The sequence below is a fragment of the Lissotriton helveticus genome, chromosome 10, assembly GCF_964261635.1.
Source record: "Lissotriton helveticus chromosome 10, aLisHel1.1, whole genome shotgun sequence".
In the NCBI taxonomy this organism is placed as follows: domain Eukaryota; kingdom Metazoa; phylum Chordata; class Amphibia; order Caudata; family Salamandridae; genus Lissotriton; species Lissotriton helveticus.
Window position 1 is genome coordinate 42,688,953 of NC_136071.1, and position 14,382 is coordinate 42,703,334.

At 47.2% G+C, this 14,382-nt stretch overlaps 1 protein-coding gene across 1 annotated transcript in view; it reads left to right on the top strand.

The window, feature by feature from the left end:
* The first annotated feature begins 1,000 nt into the window (after positions 1–1,000).
* LOC144785021 (metabotropic glutamate receptor 6-like) overlaps positions 1,001–14,382 on the top strand; it is a 250,240-nt gene continuing 236,858 nt past the window's right edge. Inside the window, exon 1 of the mRNA XM_078664138.1 lies at positions 1,001–1,550. Within this exon, the coding sequence (XP_078520264.1) occupies positions 1,047–1,550 (504 nt within the window). The 5' untranslated portion in view covers positions 1,001–1,046. The remainder of the gene's footprint in view (positions 1,551–14,382) is intronic.

The following is a 14,382-nucleotide window of genomic DNA, read 5'->3' on the forward strand; positions in this document are numbered from 1 at the left end:
GGTATTTAGGCATTTGAGATGTAGGGAGGATTCGGTATTAAGGAATCGGTAAATACCGATTCCTTAATACCGATTCCTTATGGCATTGCATTTAAGGAATCTGTAATACCGATTCCTTAAATGCAATGTAGGTAGCACTTAAAAGAGTGCTTTCGTGCCTTTAGAAATCAGTAATTACCACCAACTTCAAGTTGGTGGTAATTATCGAATTCCTTAAAAAAACACTTTCTTGCTTTTTTTTATGTGCCATGTGGCACACATCCATGCCCTTAGGGCATGCATGTGTGCCACATGTGCACACATGCACATTTCAGGGGTGCAACAGGGTGTCCTTTGGACACCCTGGCACCCTTGAAATAACTCCCGGTATTACTGATCGGTAATACCGAATCAGTAATACAGAATGTCTTCACATTGATTCCTATGGGCCTCCAAGCCCATAGGAATGAATGGGTAGGTATTCGTTATTACCGAATCTCAATTACCGATTCGGTAATAATGAATATTAAGAATTCTGTATTTTTTACCGAATTCTTACCTACATCTGAAATACCGATTCCTAAATACCGAATCGGTAAAATTCGGTATTTACGAATCGGTATTTCCAAGTTACCTACATCTAGCCCTAAGTCTTATAAACAATGATTCAGGCAGGAATAGCCTTGGATGTTGCAGAAGGCTTCCTCAGTAGTTCTTCAAAAACAACATGTCAAAACAGAGCACAAGTGCCCATTTTGATAATGTGCGGTGTCAGAATGAGAAATGAAAACACACATCATGGCTGCGTTAAAATTAAAGATCGAAGTAAGGTCTAGTTCGGGTCTAGTTTACCCAAGCACAGAAAAATACACTTCTGTCTAATGGAGCATTTTTGTTTTATTGCAGAAGTGTTCATATTGTCTGAGCACATAGTTTATTAAATAAAAGACAGTTTTGTAACTCAGCATCATGCTAAAAGTTGAGTGAGATTCTCTGTATTTTTCTCTTGTTTCAGAGCCGAAGCTGCACAGAGACTCAGATCATCTTTTCTCCGCAGATCTACAAGCATGCGGCTACCGCCGCCCCTCCTTCTTTGGCCACAATGGATGAGGCTGGTTTGGTGTTTGGGAGCGTCAGTATTCATGGTGCGGGGGCAGCAGACCACCCAGCCCCACTCCATCAAGATAGATGGGGACATCACACTGGGGGGACTCTTCCCCGTCCATGCCAAGGGTCCGGCAGGGATCCCCTGTGGGGAGATCAAGAAAGAGGCGGGTATTCACCGCATGGAGGCCATGCTCTATGCATTGGACCAAATCAACAGCGACCCTGATCTCCTGCCCAACATGACGCTGGGCGCGCGAATTCTGGACACCTGCTCGCGGGACACCTATGCGCTGGAGCAGTCGCTCACCTTCGTCCAAGCACTGATCCAGAAGGACACGTCGGATGTCCGCTGTTCAAACGGGGAGCCGCCCATTATCAGCAAACCAGAGAGGGTTGTCGGAGTCATCGGGGCATCGGCCAGCTCTGTCTCCATCATGGTGGCTAACGTTCTGCGTTTATTTGCAGTGAGTATTCCGGGAAAAGGTGGGGTGGTGTCTATGCTAGTGCAATGCATGATGGAACGTGGACGGTCTTAGCTCTCGATCTCATGAAATTGTGAGGCAGGTGGTCCCCTTCTTAGTGCCATCTACGCTGTTTTACCGTCAATTGCATAATAAACTAATTTAAGTGCCACAGAGAAAGTCACTTTTGATTGGCAACTTGTCTTTCATCTAAACAGTTGATCCTTTTAGGGGGTCATGTGCTAGTGAGTGGCCATGTGAGGTTATACCAAATTCGTGACCTAAAAATTATTTGTGTGGAGGACTTCAAGACATCTGTATAGCCATAGGGAAATTTTAATATCACTTGGGCCCTCAGTTTACATAGAGCAGGGGGATCTTGCTTGTGGACAAAGGTGGCATAGGTGGGGTCTGCAGAGGTGAGCGGGAGGATATTTTGTAAATAGCCGGGTCACTTGAAGAAAGAGGGGAAAATAGGACATCAAGCGTTCATGACGAGAGAGGGCCTGGGGGGAATCCCAGTTGGTCAGTTGTAGCCAACTTTTTACTGGATCCAGATACTAGGACATAGACATTTATACAAATTCCTGTGGATACATTTTCAGTTGATTTCATTGCATCTTCGGTGTTTTAATGTTTTTTAATGGTTGCATTGTTTCTGCTAGTATTTTTAATTTACCCAGAAGAATTTTTCTGCAGGATGTATATAAGTGAACGACCAAAAAAATTATTGGAGGGAACAAGTCTTTAAACATTGTACTTCAAGTTCAGAGAATATTGAAAGTTTACCTGCTTTGCTCGCATGGAAGTGGTTCTGCAAGTTAATTTTTTGTGAACTTTTTTTGTGAGACAATTCGCCTGCTGAAATAGTTTTTATCAATTGTTTTCTCCTAGACACTTACTCGTAGGTAATATTTTCTTGTCCTCATTTTAATTTTTTTTTTTTGCCACAGAGTTATCCTTGGTTTAACTTTTTGTCTTTATAGTCTTCGTCATATGTTTTTGATGCTTTTGATTGTATAATGGGCATACTTATACTTGATCTGATAATCATTGTATATGTTGTTTTTTTTGTTTTTCTTATTATTCGTTTTCTTAGTGCTTCTTTTGTTGCTTGTTGAAAAGAAAAAAATATTTGTAACAAAAAAAAGAAAATCTGAAATTTATAGAGTAAATCCTTTGCAATTCCGCACACCCCTAAAGCAGAGACTACAACTGGATCTAATAGAAACTGTTTGTAATCAGTTAATTTTCGCTTGGACAATCTAGTAGATTAAAAATATTTATGCTATTACTGAATCTAGTATAAACCATTTTTGACTGACCATGTCTCATTTCAACTAGAAGATCACAGACAGAATGGAAAGACGGTATGCCATTTTTGTTATTTTTCATTGACAGGTTTATTTAGTGGAAGTGCACAGAGCATAGTATAAATCACAAAAACAATGCTATTGAGAAAAAACAACAGTCGAAGGAAAAAAATGAAAATTGCAAAAAGTAACAGAGAATTTTCTCTGGCACTTTAGAGAATTTGAAGGTCAGTCTGAAAAGGAAAGTTATGTTGCCCTTTGGGTGTAAAAGCAGGAAGAGCCTAAAAGAGAAGTTTGTTTTTTAAAAGCAGGAATGGGGGAGGGAGTGTGGGGGGAATGCAGAGATGAGGATACTGACCTTGGCTCCATCACATCATGTGAGCTTGGGAGGATCTATTCTAGGGCATGGAAGGGTTTGTACGGCTGCAGTTCTAATGTTGCTGCATCTTTGGTAGGGGTGAGGGTTTGTTTGCACTGGACTGCTGGTGGAATGTGCTGCCTTTTGCTAGAAACGTAACAATATTTGTTGCAATCAGCAAAGGGCGCTCTAAAGCACAACAATAACAGAAGACCCAAACAAAATCACCTCAGTTGGATGCATTAGTAATGAAATCGCCAAAGAAGAAAACAGAACATCTTGGAAATAAACTGTGGAGTTTCACAAGCACATATGTGTCACCTATGTATAATGGTATTGAATTCCACACATATTATGCTAAGGGAGATTAAGTGATTTTCCCAGGATCACAAGATGTTCAGTCCAGTACTGGAGCCGGGATTAGAACCCAGGTCTCCTGGTTCCAAAGTTGGTAGGTTCACCCTCCGACCACATCTCCTCTGGTTGCCTTTTTGGTCACCGTAGTTGCGGGGTGGGTTCCTTCGTTCCCAGCACCGAGGATCTTGCGGTTGAGTCCTTACTGCTTCTCCGCTGGGGTTTATTTGTTGTTTTCCAATCTCTGGGCCTCCCTGAGTCAGAACTCGTTCTGCTAGAAGATGAGTTTTTATGTTACCCTGGAGTGCTCATGGTTGGGGACATGAGTTCTAGGCAGCGCTTTAAATGGGCCGGCACTCACAGGTACTAAGTACCGGCACTTCTTATTTTTACCGATCAAAGTACTCGCACTTCTCCGCTCCCAAGGAGAGTACCAGCACTCTGCTAGTGCTGCGGAGCTCGAGGCAGTCAGAGTGGAGCTGATCTGTAGGGCCAAAGCGCCTCTCTAGTTCGTAGGTGAGTAACTACTGAACCATTCAGCAGCGGCTCATGTGCATTACGCAAGCGATGTCCCTGTTTTGGAAATCTCACGTCATGCTGTGTTTGATAGAGAAGGGCCCAATAAGGCCCAGCTCTGTCAATCACATTCACATTGTTGCTTGCTGTGCAGTAACAATCCCAAGTGAACCTTTTTTGGTGAGTGAGTATTTGTGTGTGTGGGTTTGTGTGGGTGGGTGGGTTTGTGGGTGTGTGTTTGGCTGTTTCTGTGTATGTTTGAGTGTGAGAGTAAAATTGAACTCAGAGAGAGGAAGAGAATCTGGACACTCTCAGGGGCTAGTTTTAAAGAAATACGTGGAATGTTTTTGTGTGTGCATGTCTGCTTGTTTCTGTGTGTATAGGAAGTATTGTGCCAAAAGCAACCAGGTAGGAACAGTATGAAAGTGAGAAGCTGCAAACATTGCAAAACAAGGAAACCGTAACATATCGTGTTAGGTCTTTACTTGGTTGTATGACATTACAACGCATGCTAATACATCGCATGCCATTACCTCGCGGTTTTTACAACGCAAGTCGTTACAACGACTTGCGTTGGAGGGCGCTGGACTTAGGAGTAGTATAATTTACTATTCCAACTACTCCAGTCTACATACAGCAGGGAAGGTGTTAGATAGTAAATTATACTGTTCCTTGTCCTAGAGCGCCATCCAGAGCAAGTCGTTGTAACGACTTGCGTTCTAAAAACCGCAATGTAATGGCATCGCGATGTAACGACGGCGTTGTAAACAAGGTTCCCCCTTTATTTTGGGTAAGGAGTTAACACGTTTTGTTTACATTGATCATTTTCCAACATGCTTTGGTATTTCCTGCAACTGGCGTAGTACTCATTATTAATGCTGCCTTTCCCAAATCTCTTTTGTTCCGAAGCACACTGATAATTAGCCTGAATAGTGCTGTTGATGGCTTGATTGATTGCATTCATTTAAAAGTTCCTTCTATTGTGATTTAAGGCCTGCTCCCAGCAGGTACTCATCCCACTCATTATCATCACATGCACCTGCCAATCTGCATATATGGGAAGTTTGAAACTACTATCAAATTAAATGCACCGGCAAAATGAATAGTCAAGAGAAAGGTCTTAGTATCATCATGTCTCGCCTCACCTCTAACCGCGCACACTAGCCGGCTCAATTTAATGAGTACCTACACTTATTTTTTCCAATTTAAAACACTGGTTCTAGGGGATGGTGGTCCCGAGCCATGTATATTTCCTTGACTCGCTGTGGGTTCTGGGATCGGTCAGAGTGTTGGCTTGGACAGGATGGACAGACAGCACAGCCCTGTTGTTTGTCTGTGATTTTACTCTGTAGGGTCGCAGATGGTGACACTTCCAGCATTTTGTTATTGTGGTTTTTTGTTATGTTACTGCAATGTGCTGTTGTGTTCCCTTTTACTGGGCCGTGTTGTTGTTGTGTTTTGTTTGTACATCAGCTACAGTGTTTTCGCGTAAGTATGCACAAGTTTGTCATACGACACATTCACGTTGCAGCAGTTAAAGACTATTGTGTGAAACATCTTAGTATTTGCCGCCAAAGGCAGGTTATAGCCAGGTCTTTAAGTGTGCCGGGTCTCACCGGGTCTGAGCACCGGCAGTTTTTTTGAGCAGGCCTCGAAACGGGTGTCTATCTCGCTCTGTTTAATGCCCTGGCATAGGCGGTCCATTTTTAGGTTTCGCCTGCCAAAGGCTGCGCTCTGCGCATCTTTTCGGCGCAGGCGAAATCTATTGTTTACAATATGGGTTTCAGGAACGTCCCCCGGCTCCCATTGGCTAGCTCCATAAATGGAGGCTAGCCATTGGGAGCCGGATCTGTCCGTCAAGGCCGGACCAGATTCGGGGGCGTTCCCACTATTTTTTCGCTCTCCGCCTCTGCGATGTCGTCATCGCGGCGGTGGGCGGAGTTTCGTTTTTTTTTTCTGGGTTTGTTTTTGTCATTCCATGCCGACCACGGCCGCCGGAGGAAGCCCAGGTGAGTGCTTGTTCATTATGCACCCCGAATGCATACACATGATGGACGCCCCCAGTTCTGCCCGAGAGCATTGCCCACGTACTGTGGAGTTCCCCAGTTCTGCCCATGGTTCTGATCGCCCCCCCCCCACACTATGCAACCCCCGGACTTTCTCATCACAGACTCGTGCCCCTGTCTGGAGCTGCGGGCGGTGGCGGGGGGTGGCTGCTCCCCGTCCGTCCTGCGCTGACCCCCGGCCACGCCCCCCCGTTCTTGTTGTCTTTCCTTTTCTTCCTCCGTTCTCTTTCTGTTTCCTCTCTTCTTCACCCTCCTGCTTCAGGCGTCTTCTCCACTGATTACCTGCCTCATTTGTTTCTTTCTCTTCAGTACGTATCTCTCTCTTCTCCCTCCTCCCCTCGTCCCGACTCATTTCCTCTCAATGCTCTCTTTCCCCCGCCTCTTTCTCCTCCCCTTTCCCTCACCCGCTCCTGATTTTATCCCTGTGTGTCCCCTCGGTCCCTTCTCCTTTCTCCTCCCGCTGCTCCCTCCTTCATCTCTCTGTCTCCCATGGCACTGTTGCCCTCTTGTGCCCCCCGCACCCTCCCGTCTCCCCTCCCTCTCCCCCTCCATGTCGGTGTTTCCTCCTCCCCCTAGCCCTCCCTCTGCCTCTTCTCCTCTCTTGCTCCTGATTTTATCTCCGTGTGTCCCCTCGGTCCCTTCGCCTTTCTCCTCCCGCTGCTCCCTCCTTCATCTCTCTGTCTCCCATGGCACTGTTGCCCTCTTGTGCCCCCCTCACACTCCCGTCTCCCCTCCCTCTCCCCCTCCATGTCGGTGTTTCCTCCTCCCCCTGGCCCTCCCTCTGCCTCTTCTCCTCTCTCCTCCCTCCTCCCTCCCTCTCTCTCCCTCGCCGGGAGCTGCTGGCTGGGTCGGTGGCTGGGCTCGGCTGGAGGCAGTGCGGGCGGTGGGTCCCCGGGTGCATCCTCGGCCGGATCCCTTCCTGGCTGGATCCCAGCCCGAGCCCCGGGTCTGGTGGCTCTGGATCCCCTGCAGCCGCTTCGGAAAACTTTCCCTCCGCTGCTGCTGCTGAGGGCTGAGGTGACCCCCGCGCTCTGAGCACCTCATCTGGACTCCCAGCGCTGGTCTGCTGGCTGCGGCTCTGGTCTGCGCCCCTCTGATCTCTGCGCCTCTGATCTCTGCTCCTCTGATCTCTGCTCCTCTGATCTCTGCTCCTCTGAACTCTGCTCCTCTGATCTCTGCTCCTCTGAACTCTGCTCCCTACTCCTCTGTTGCTTCTGTGCTCTGACCTCGTCTCCTCTGTTGCCTCTGTGCTCTCATCTCTTCTCCTCTGTTGCCTCTGTGCTCTCATCTCTTCTCCTCTGTTGCCTCTGTGCTCTGATCTCTTCTCCTCTGTTGCCTCTGTGCTCTGATCTCTTCTCCTCTGTTGCCTCTGTGCTATGATCTCTTCTCCTCTGTTGCCTCTGTGCTCTCGTCTCTTCTCCTCTGTTGCCTCTGTGCTCTCGTCTCTTCTCCTCTGTTGCCTCTGTGCTCTCGTCTCTTCTCCTCTGTTGCCTCTGTGCTCTCATCTCTTCTCCTCTGTTGCTTCTGTGCTCTGATCTCTTCTCCTCTGTTGCTTCTGTGCTCTGATCTCTTCTCCTCTGTTGCCTCTGCGCTCTCATCTCTTCTCCTCTGTTGCCTCTGTGCCCTGATCTTCACTCCTCTGATCTCTTCTCCTCTGTTGCCTCTGTGCTCTGATCTCTTCTCCTCTGTTGCCTCTGTGCTCTGATCTTTTCTCCTCTGTTGCCTCTGTGCTCTCGTCTCTTCTCCTCTGTTGCCTCTGTGCTCTCGTCTCTGCTCCTCTGTTGCCTCTGTGCTCTCGTCTCTGCTCCTCTGTTGCCTCTGTGCTCTCATCTCTTCTCCTCTGTTGCTTCTGTGCTCTGATCTCTTCTCCTCTGTTGCCTCTGCGCTCTCATCTCTTCTCCTCTGTTGCCTCTGTGCCCTGATCTGCGCTCCTCTTATCTCTTCTCCTCTGTTGCCTCTGTGCTCTGATCTCTTCTCCTCTGTTGCCTCTGTGCTCTAATCTCTTCTCTGTTGCCTCTGTGCTCTGATCTCTTCTCCTCTGTTGCCTCTGTGCTCTCGTCTCTTCTCCTCTGTTGCCTCTGTGCTCTTGTCTCTTCTCCTCTGTTGCCTCTGTGCTCTCATCTCTTCTCCTCTGTTGCTTCTGTGCTCTGATCTCTTCTCCTCTGTTGCCTCTGCGCTCTCATCTCTTCTCCTCTGTTGCCTCTGTGCCCTGATCTGCGCTCCTCTTATCTCTTCTCCTCTGTTGCCTCTGTGCTCTGATCTCTTCTCCTCTGTTGCTTCTGTGCTCTGATCTCTTCTCCTCTGTTGCCTCTGCGCTCTCATCTCTTCTCCTCTGTTGCCTCTGTGCCCTGATCTGCGCTCCTCTTATCTCTTCTCCTCTGTTGCCTCTGTGCTCTGATCTCTTCTCCTCTGTTGCCTCTGTGCTCTAATCTCTTCTCTGTTGCCTCTGTGCTCTGATCTCTTCTCCTCTGTTGCCTCTGTGCTCTCGTCTCTTCTCCTCTGTTGCCTCTGTGCTCTCGTCTCTTCTCCTCTGTTGCCTCTGTGCTCTCGTCTCTTCTCCTCTGTTGCCTCTGTGCTCTCATCTCTTCTCCTCTGTTGCTTCTGTGCTCTGATCTCTTCTCCTCTGTTGCCTCTGCGCTCTCATCTCTTCTCCTCTGTTGCCTCTGTGCCCTGATCTGCGCTCCTCTGATCTCTTCTCCTCTGTTGCCTTTTTTTTCCTGTAGTTATTGTGAAAGAGACATGCAGCCTGGGTCAGGCTGAGTGGGAGCTTTGCCCGGCCCCTCTAAAAAAATAATGTATTTTCATGCCCAACACAAACTCAAAGTGAATTAGAGCATAGTGGCAAAACATGATTTACACAGGATCACACAATTTGATCAGTTTATTAGGCTAGGAATGAATTCCATGTCTTCTAGTTTGAAACTTTGCGACTAAATGCACCCGTTGCAAATGCACAGAACCACAGCTACAAATTCTGAACCAGCACCTTTAACCATTTACCGTCTATAGCATTTACATGCTCCAAAACGAACTGTAATTCTACAATGCCTGACTATAATTCCCCCACGATGATTATTTGTTTACAAGTGTTTTTCCTAAAGTCCTCTTTGCTCTGAAGCATGTGAGCAGTAAACAAACAGTTATTCAACGAAGGATGTGCAATGTTTAGTGCTGTACATATGATAGTTTAAGTGAAGTCATTTTTGCCGGGTGTCTCTGTCTGGTGAGTATTACCTCCTAGCTAAGACTTGTTTTTTGTATCTATCTTTAGCCAGTTTTCATCGTAGTGCAAAATGCTAACTGAAATAGTTGCAATACAAATCGCATTTGCGAGAAATTAAGCTATTGCCATTGTAAATGACAATGCCATTTATTTATCTGTTTTCAAAACCAACACATAAATAAAAAGTTTGTCATTCACAATGCCAATAGCTCAAACTTTTCCAAAGACGAAACCGTTGCATTGTAAATGCTTGTTTCGAGTGTGTTGTAGGGGAAGGGGAATCCTTTAAAGAGAGTCATTTTCTCTCTGGATTCCCCTTCTCTTTTTGAAACTCAGGTGCGGCAACATTGTTGTGGTGTCACCAGGGCTTTAAGTGGAAGCTTTTTCAATATTATATACAACAAGCCTTAGTTGCTGCTTATTTATATTGTGCAACTAACAAGCCAATAGTCCTGGCTTGTTGTAGGTATGATGTGACTTGTATCATATATCTCGACGCAATGACAGAAACAGAAAAATACCATACTATGCTAAGCACAAACTTTTAGCTTACGTGTTTTTAAGCCACAGCCTTACTTACAATGGCCACGCCTCCCAGTTTTTTCATCCCACTTAAAGGCCTGGTTATAGCATTGACTAAAATCACAAAGAGTTAAAAGAGAATATGTAAACAGGTGCCGGTCAGTGATCTGTTGTAACAGAGCAGGGCCAGAGACAGAGTGACGACAGCACCGCCTGCAGCCACGTCAGGGGTTGTAGGGCCGGCCCAGACTGCCCTTACGGAAAAGGGGCCCGGCGTGGGGGCAGCGCAGCGTTTGGCTCATTTGGAAAATAACATGTGCCGTAAGGGGTTGTCAAACCCTCGTAGAGTATTGTACACGTCACCCTGTCTTCCATACTCCCATGTCCTCGAAGGTTTAGGATGTAGAGAGGCCACGGATGCAGACAGTGAATTGTAATGGGATCTCTGCTGTGCCCTGTGACGCTTTACACACATGATGGGCGACCGGCCTCAGTTCCGAACCACGCATGCGCACTGGCGCCCACAGCATGAGGTCTGGCGCAGAGACATCTGTCGTGCACCCCACGTCATCATTCGGGGGATTGAAAACGAGAACAGTGATGTGGGGAAGGTTGGTCGGTGACTTGTGCAGCGTCGTGTCAGAGCATCAACCGGTGGTAGACAGTTGATGCACGTCACGTGTGTAGAGAGCCACTCGGGCTCTCTCATACATTGTAACATTTGCACGCACGCACGCATGCATACCCCGGGGCGGGCTCGCGCCGGGGTATAAATAAATAAGGCGGAAGACCGCTCGGGGTCTTCCCGGCTAACTGTGGACCGGGGTCTGAGTGTGATTATTGAGCAGCTCCCAACCACGTGTTAGGCTCCGACCTAACACTCTACACTGGCGACGAGGCCGGCTTACCCGTACGTGTGCCTGGCTGCCTCCGCACCAATCCTGCCTCCTGCTGCGGTGCCCACCCGCGTGCCGTGCAGTGCTGCGTTGGCCCCGCTCTGAGGCCCGCCCACGCGTCTCCCCGCCGGGAGCGCCTTCAGCTGGCGGGACTCGTAACGAGCCGGGGGCCGCCCTGCTGCCTTCTGAGGTGTGGGTGAGTCTATTTCCCCTCCCGCCCGCGCGGCCCCTCCACGAAGGCTCGCCTCCTCTTCAGCGCTGTCCCTCCAAGGAGCGCTCGATAGGCGGCCTGTCACGGTGGCGCGCCCGCTACTCCGCTCGCTCCACGTGGCCAGGGGCGGCCCAGCGTCTGTTGACACCGCCGAGGGATGCTACCCTCATTCAGCGCTACGCGTGTGCACTGCACGCTGACCGTCGGCCCTGTCCCGCAGTGCACCTACAGCTGGTGGAACGCCTGGGCGCTGAGTGTACCCTGTGCCTGCGGCCTCCGCGCGCTGACAGAAGAAACAAGCATTTGCAATGCAATAGGTCTCGCATTAGGAAAGTTTGAGCTATTGGTATTGTAAATGACAAATATTTTAATTATGTGTTGGTTTTGAAAATAGCTAAATGAATAGCTTTGTCGTTTACAATGCCAATAGTTTTAACTTTCGCAAATGTGACACCTATAGCATTTGTAATGCAATATGTGTTGTATTTACGTGACTTAGATGTATTGATATTATAAATAATGGCTTTTTAAAAAAAATTATTAATACTTAAATAAAGTGTTTGTAATTTATAATGGCAATAGCTTAAACTTTTGTAAATAACTGTCGTGAAGATTATGTTCAGTGTATTTTATTGTGACGAAAATCCAAGAACAGAAGTGAAATATTAACATCTTTTTGTGACATTTGTAATAAAGCTTGAAACATTGAGAGAACATATTTGAACCAGTTGTTGTTGAATGGTTGCACAGATTGAGGCTGTGGTGGCGCTGAGTGATGTTGTGGTGGCGACGAGTGATGCTGTGGCGTTCAGTGATGTTGTGGTAACACATAGTGATGTGGTGGTGCCCCTGAGTGATGTTGTGGTGCCCGTGAGTGATGTTGTGGTGCCCTTGAGTGATGTTGTGGTGCCCCTGAGTGATTGGTGCTGAGGGATGCTGTGAGGATGCGATAGATAGAGTGAGTCTGATAGATAGACTGAGGGCGATAGAGTGAGGGCAATAGATAGATAGATAGATAGATGTGTGTGTGGGGGGTTTCTGTGTGTGGGGGATTGTGTGTGTGGGTTTGTGTGTGGGGGGGTTTGTGTGTGTGTTTGGGGGGTTGTGTGTGTGTGTGGTTGTGTGTGTGGGGGTGGGGGTGTGTGGAGGGGTGGGGGGTGTGTGTGGGGGTGGGTGTGTGTGGGGTGTGGGGGGTGGGGGTGTCTGTGTGTGGGGGGGTTTGTGTGTGTGTGGGGTGTGTGTGGGTTGTGTGTGTGTGTGGGGTTGTGTGTGGCTGTGTGTGTGGTTGTGTGTGTGGGGGGTTGTGTGTGTGGGGTTGTGTGTGGGGGGGTTGTGTGGGGGTTGTGTGTGTGTGGGATTGTGTGTGGGGGGGGTCTGTGTGAGGTTGTGTGTGTGGGGTTGTGTGTGTGTGTGGGGATGTGTTTGGGGGGTTGTGTGTGGGGGAGGACGATCAACAGATGAGAGAGAAAAGAGAGAGTGAGAGAGAGGGAGGAGAGATAGAGAGAGAAAAAGCCATTTGCTTTGCTATACAATACCATTAGCAAAGCAAAAAGCTTTAACTTAATCAGAAGCGAGACCTATTGCATTTTCAATGCTTGTTTTCGTACAGCTATCAGAAATCTTTCATCTGCATATCTAACATGTCATGTCCTTCATCATCACCACTGTCTTCACCTCATCTTTCTGCATTACTTCCTTGTGTCACAACCTTCTGCATGCTCACTGAATAAATACAGCAGTATTCAGACAGCTGTGTATCTCCTTCCCATAAAATAATAATTACTATTGGCACGTGTGACAGTCGGTCTATGCACTCTGCAGAGAAGCTACAGATTGGATGAGGATGTGGACGAAATAACTTTTATGACCTACCGAGGGGTACTGTAAGAAAAGTTCTCTAACGTCAGCCTCAACTCCAGAGTTACCAATTGTGCACTAAATTGCAACCCACCTATAATCTGAACTCTTCCAGATACCTAGAAGCAACTTCGTTCACAGTATGTACTATAAAATTATCAGATGTTGCACGAGAAATAAACTACAGAAACACATCTGGAAAAAGGATTAACTCTTAGGAAATGCAAGATCAGGTAAAAAGTTAAATATAAACAGGAACTGCATCACTTATGTGGATTACCATAAGGGAAGGCTTTACCATAATATGTGCTCTCTGTAAGGAGGCCAATAATAGGATGAGCATGTGGTATGATCACCTTTATGAGCCAGCAAAAGGCACTGTAAGAATCTCTCACTGCCTTAATACTCACTCCACAGCTTTTCAGTCATGCTTCATAATTAATGCAACCACCTATAAAGTGAATGCATGCAGACATATAGAGGACCCGCTGTTCTCTTTTCATGCACTATGCAAGGGTCTTATGTGAATGGAAATACACTGTAGAAGCAGCCAGTATATATTAATATGCACAATGCTAGATTAAGTAAAGCAGGGGTGGACAGGGTCAGGAAATGTGCCCAGCACCAAATTAAAAGTGGCACCCATAGGCGAATCAGATAGCTTAAAAAGTGTGCACGATTTTAAATCGTGGCAGTCTTGAACTTACAAAGGCACGCCGTATACTTGGTTTGAAAAGTATGGGAGACTGCGTGTTCTAATGCTTGTTGCAGTCAATGTTATTGGTAAACATGAGGGTAATCAACCCTAACAAAACATCCTTCCAGTTAATAGAAGAGACCCACAAGCAGCTAAAAAAAGTTTAAAGTTGTTGGTATTGTAAATAGTAATGTTTTTTGCATGGTGTGGTCTATTGTGCACTCTCAGACCCCATGAAAACCCCCCTCCCCGACCCGAGAGCATGGTCTGGTCTCTTGTGCACTCTTAGACCCCATGTGAAGCCCCCGCCACCCACCTGAGAGCATGACGTGATCTCTTGTACACCCTCTGCCCCATGTTAAGCCCCCTCTCCTATCTGAGAGAAATTTACAGTGGATATAACCTAAAAACAAGCCCACGTCCTTCCGATTTCACACTAACCACTTTGATTCTTAAACAGAAGTGTAAAGTAACGGCTTCCAGTGTGTAAACCTTGGAATAAGAACGCTAACGTGGCTGGGGCAGCCACTTCCGGAAGAGATATTGTTGTTTCTTCTGGGGTGGCTGGCTTCATATTTCCGGGACGGGATTTTACTTTCTAGCCAATAGGAGGCGTTAGCAGGTGGTAAAGCCAACCTTATGCCTGCTAGTGAAACCCTTCAGCGTGTCAGTCAGCATAAACTATGTTTTCCATTGGCTCTAAGAATCGAAGTGGTTACCGTGGAATCGGAAGGTTTTTAACCAAGAGCCATGCTACTAGCTGAACCGGCATAAAAATTCCTATCTTTTGTAAACAGGCTAATTAATATCCGACTGCGGTAT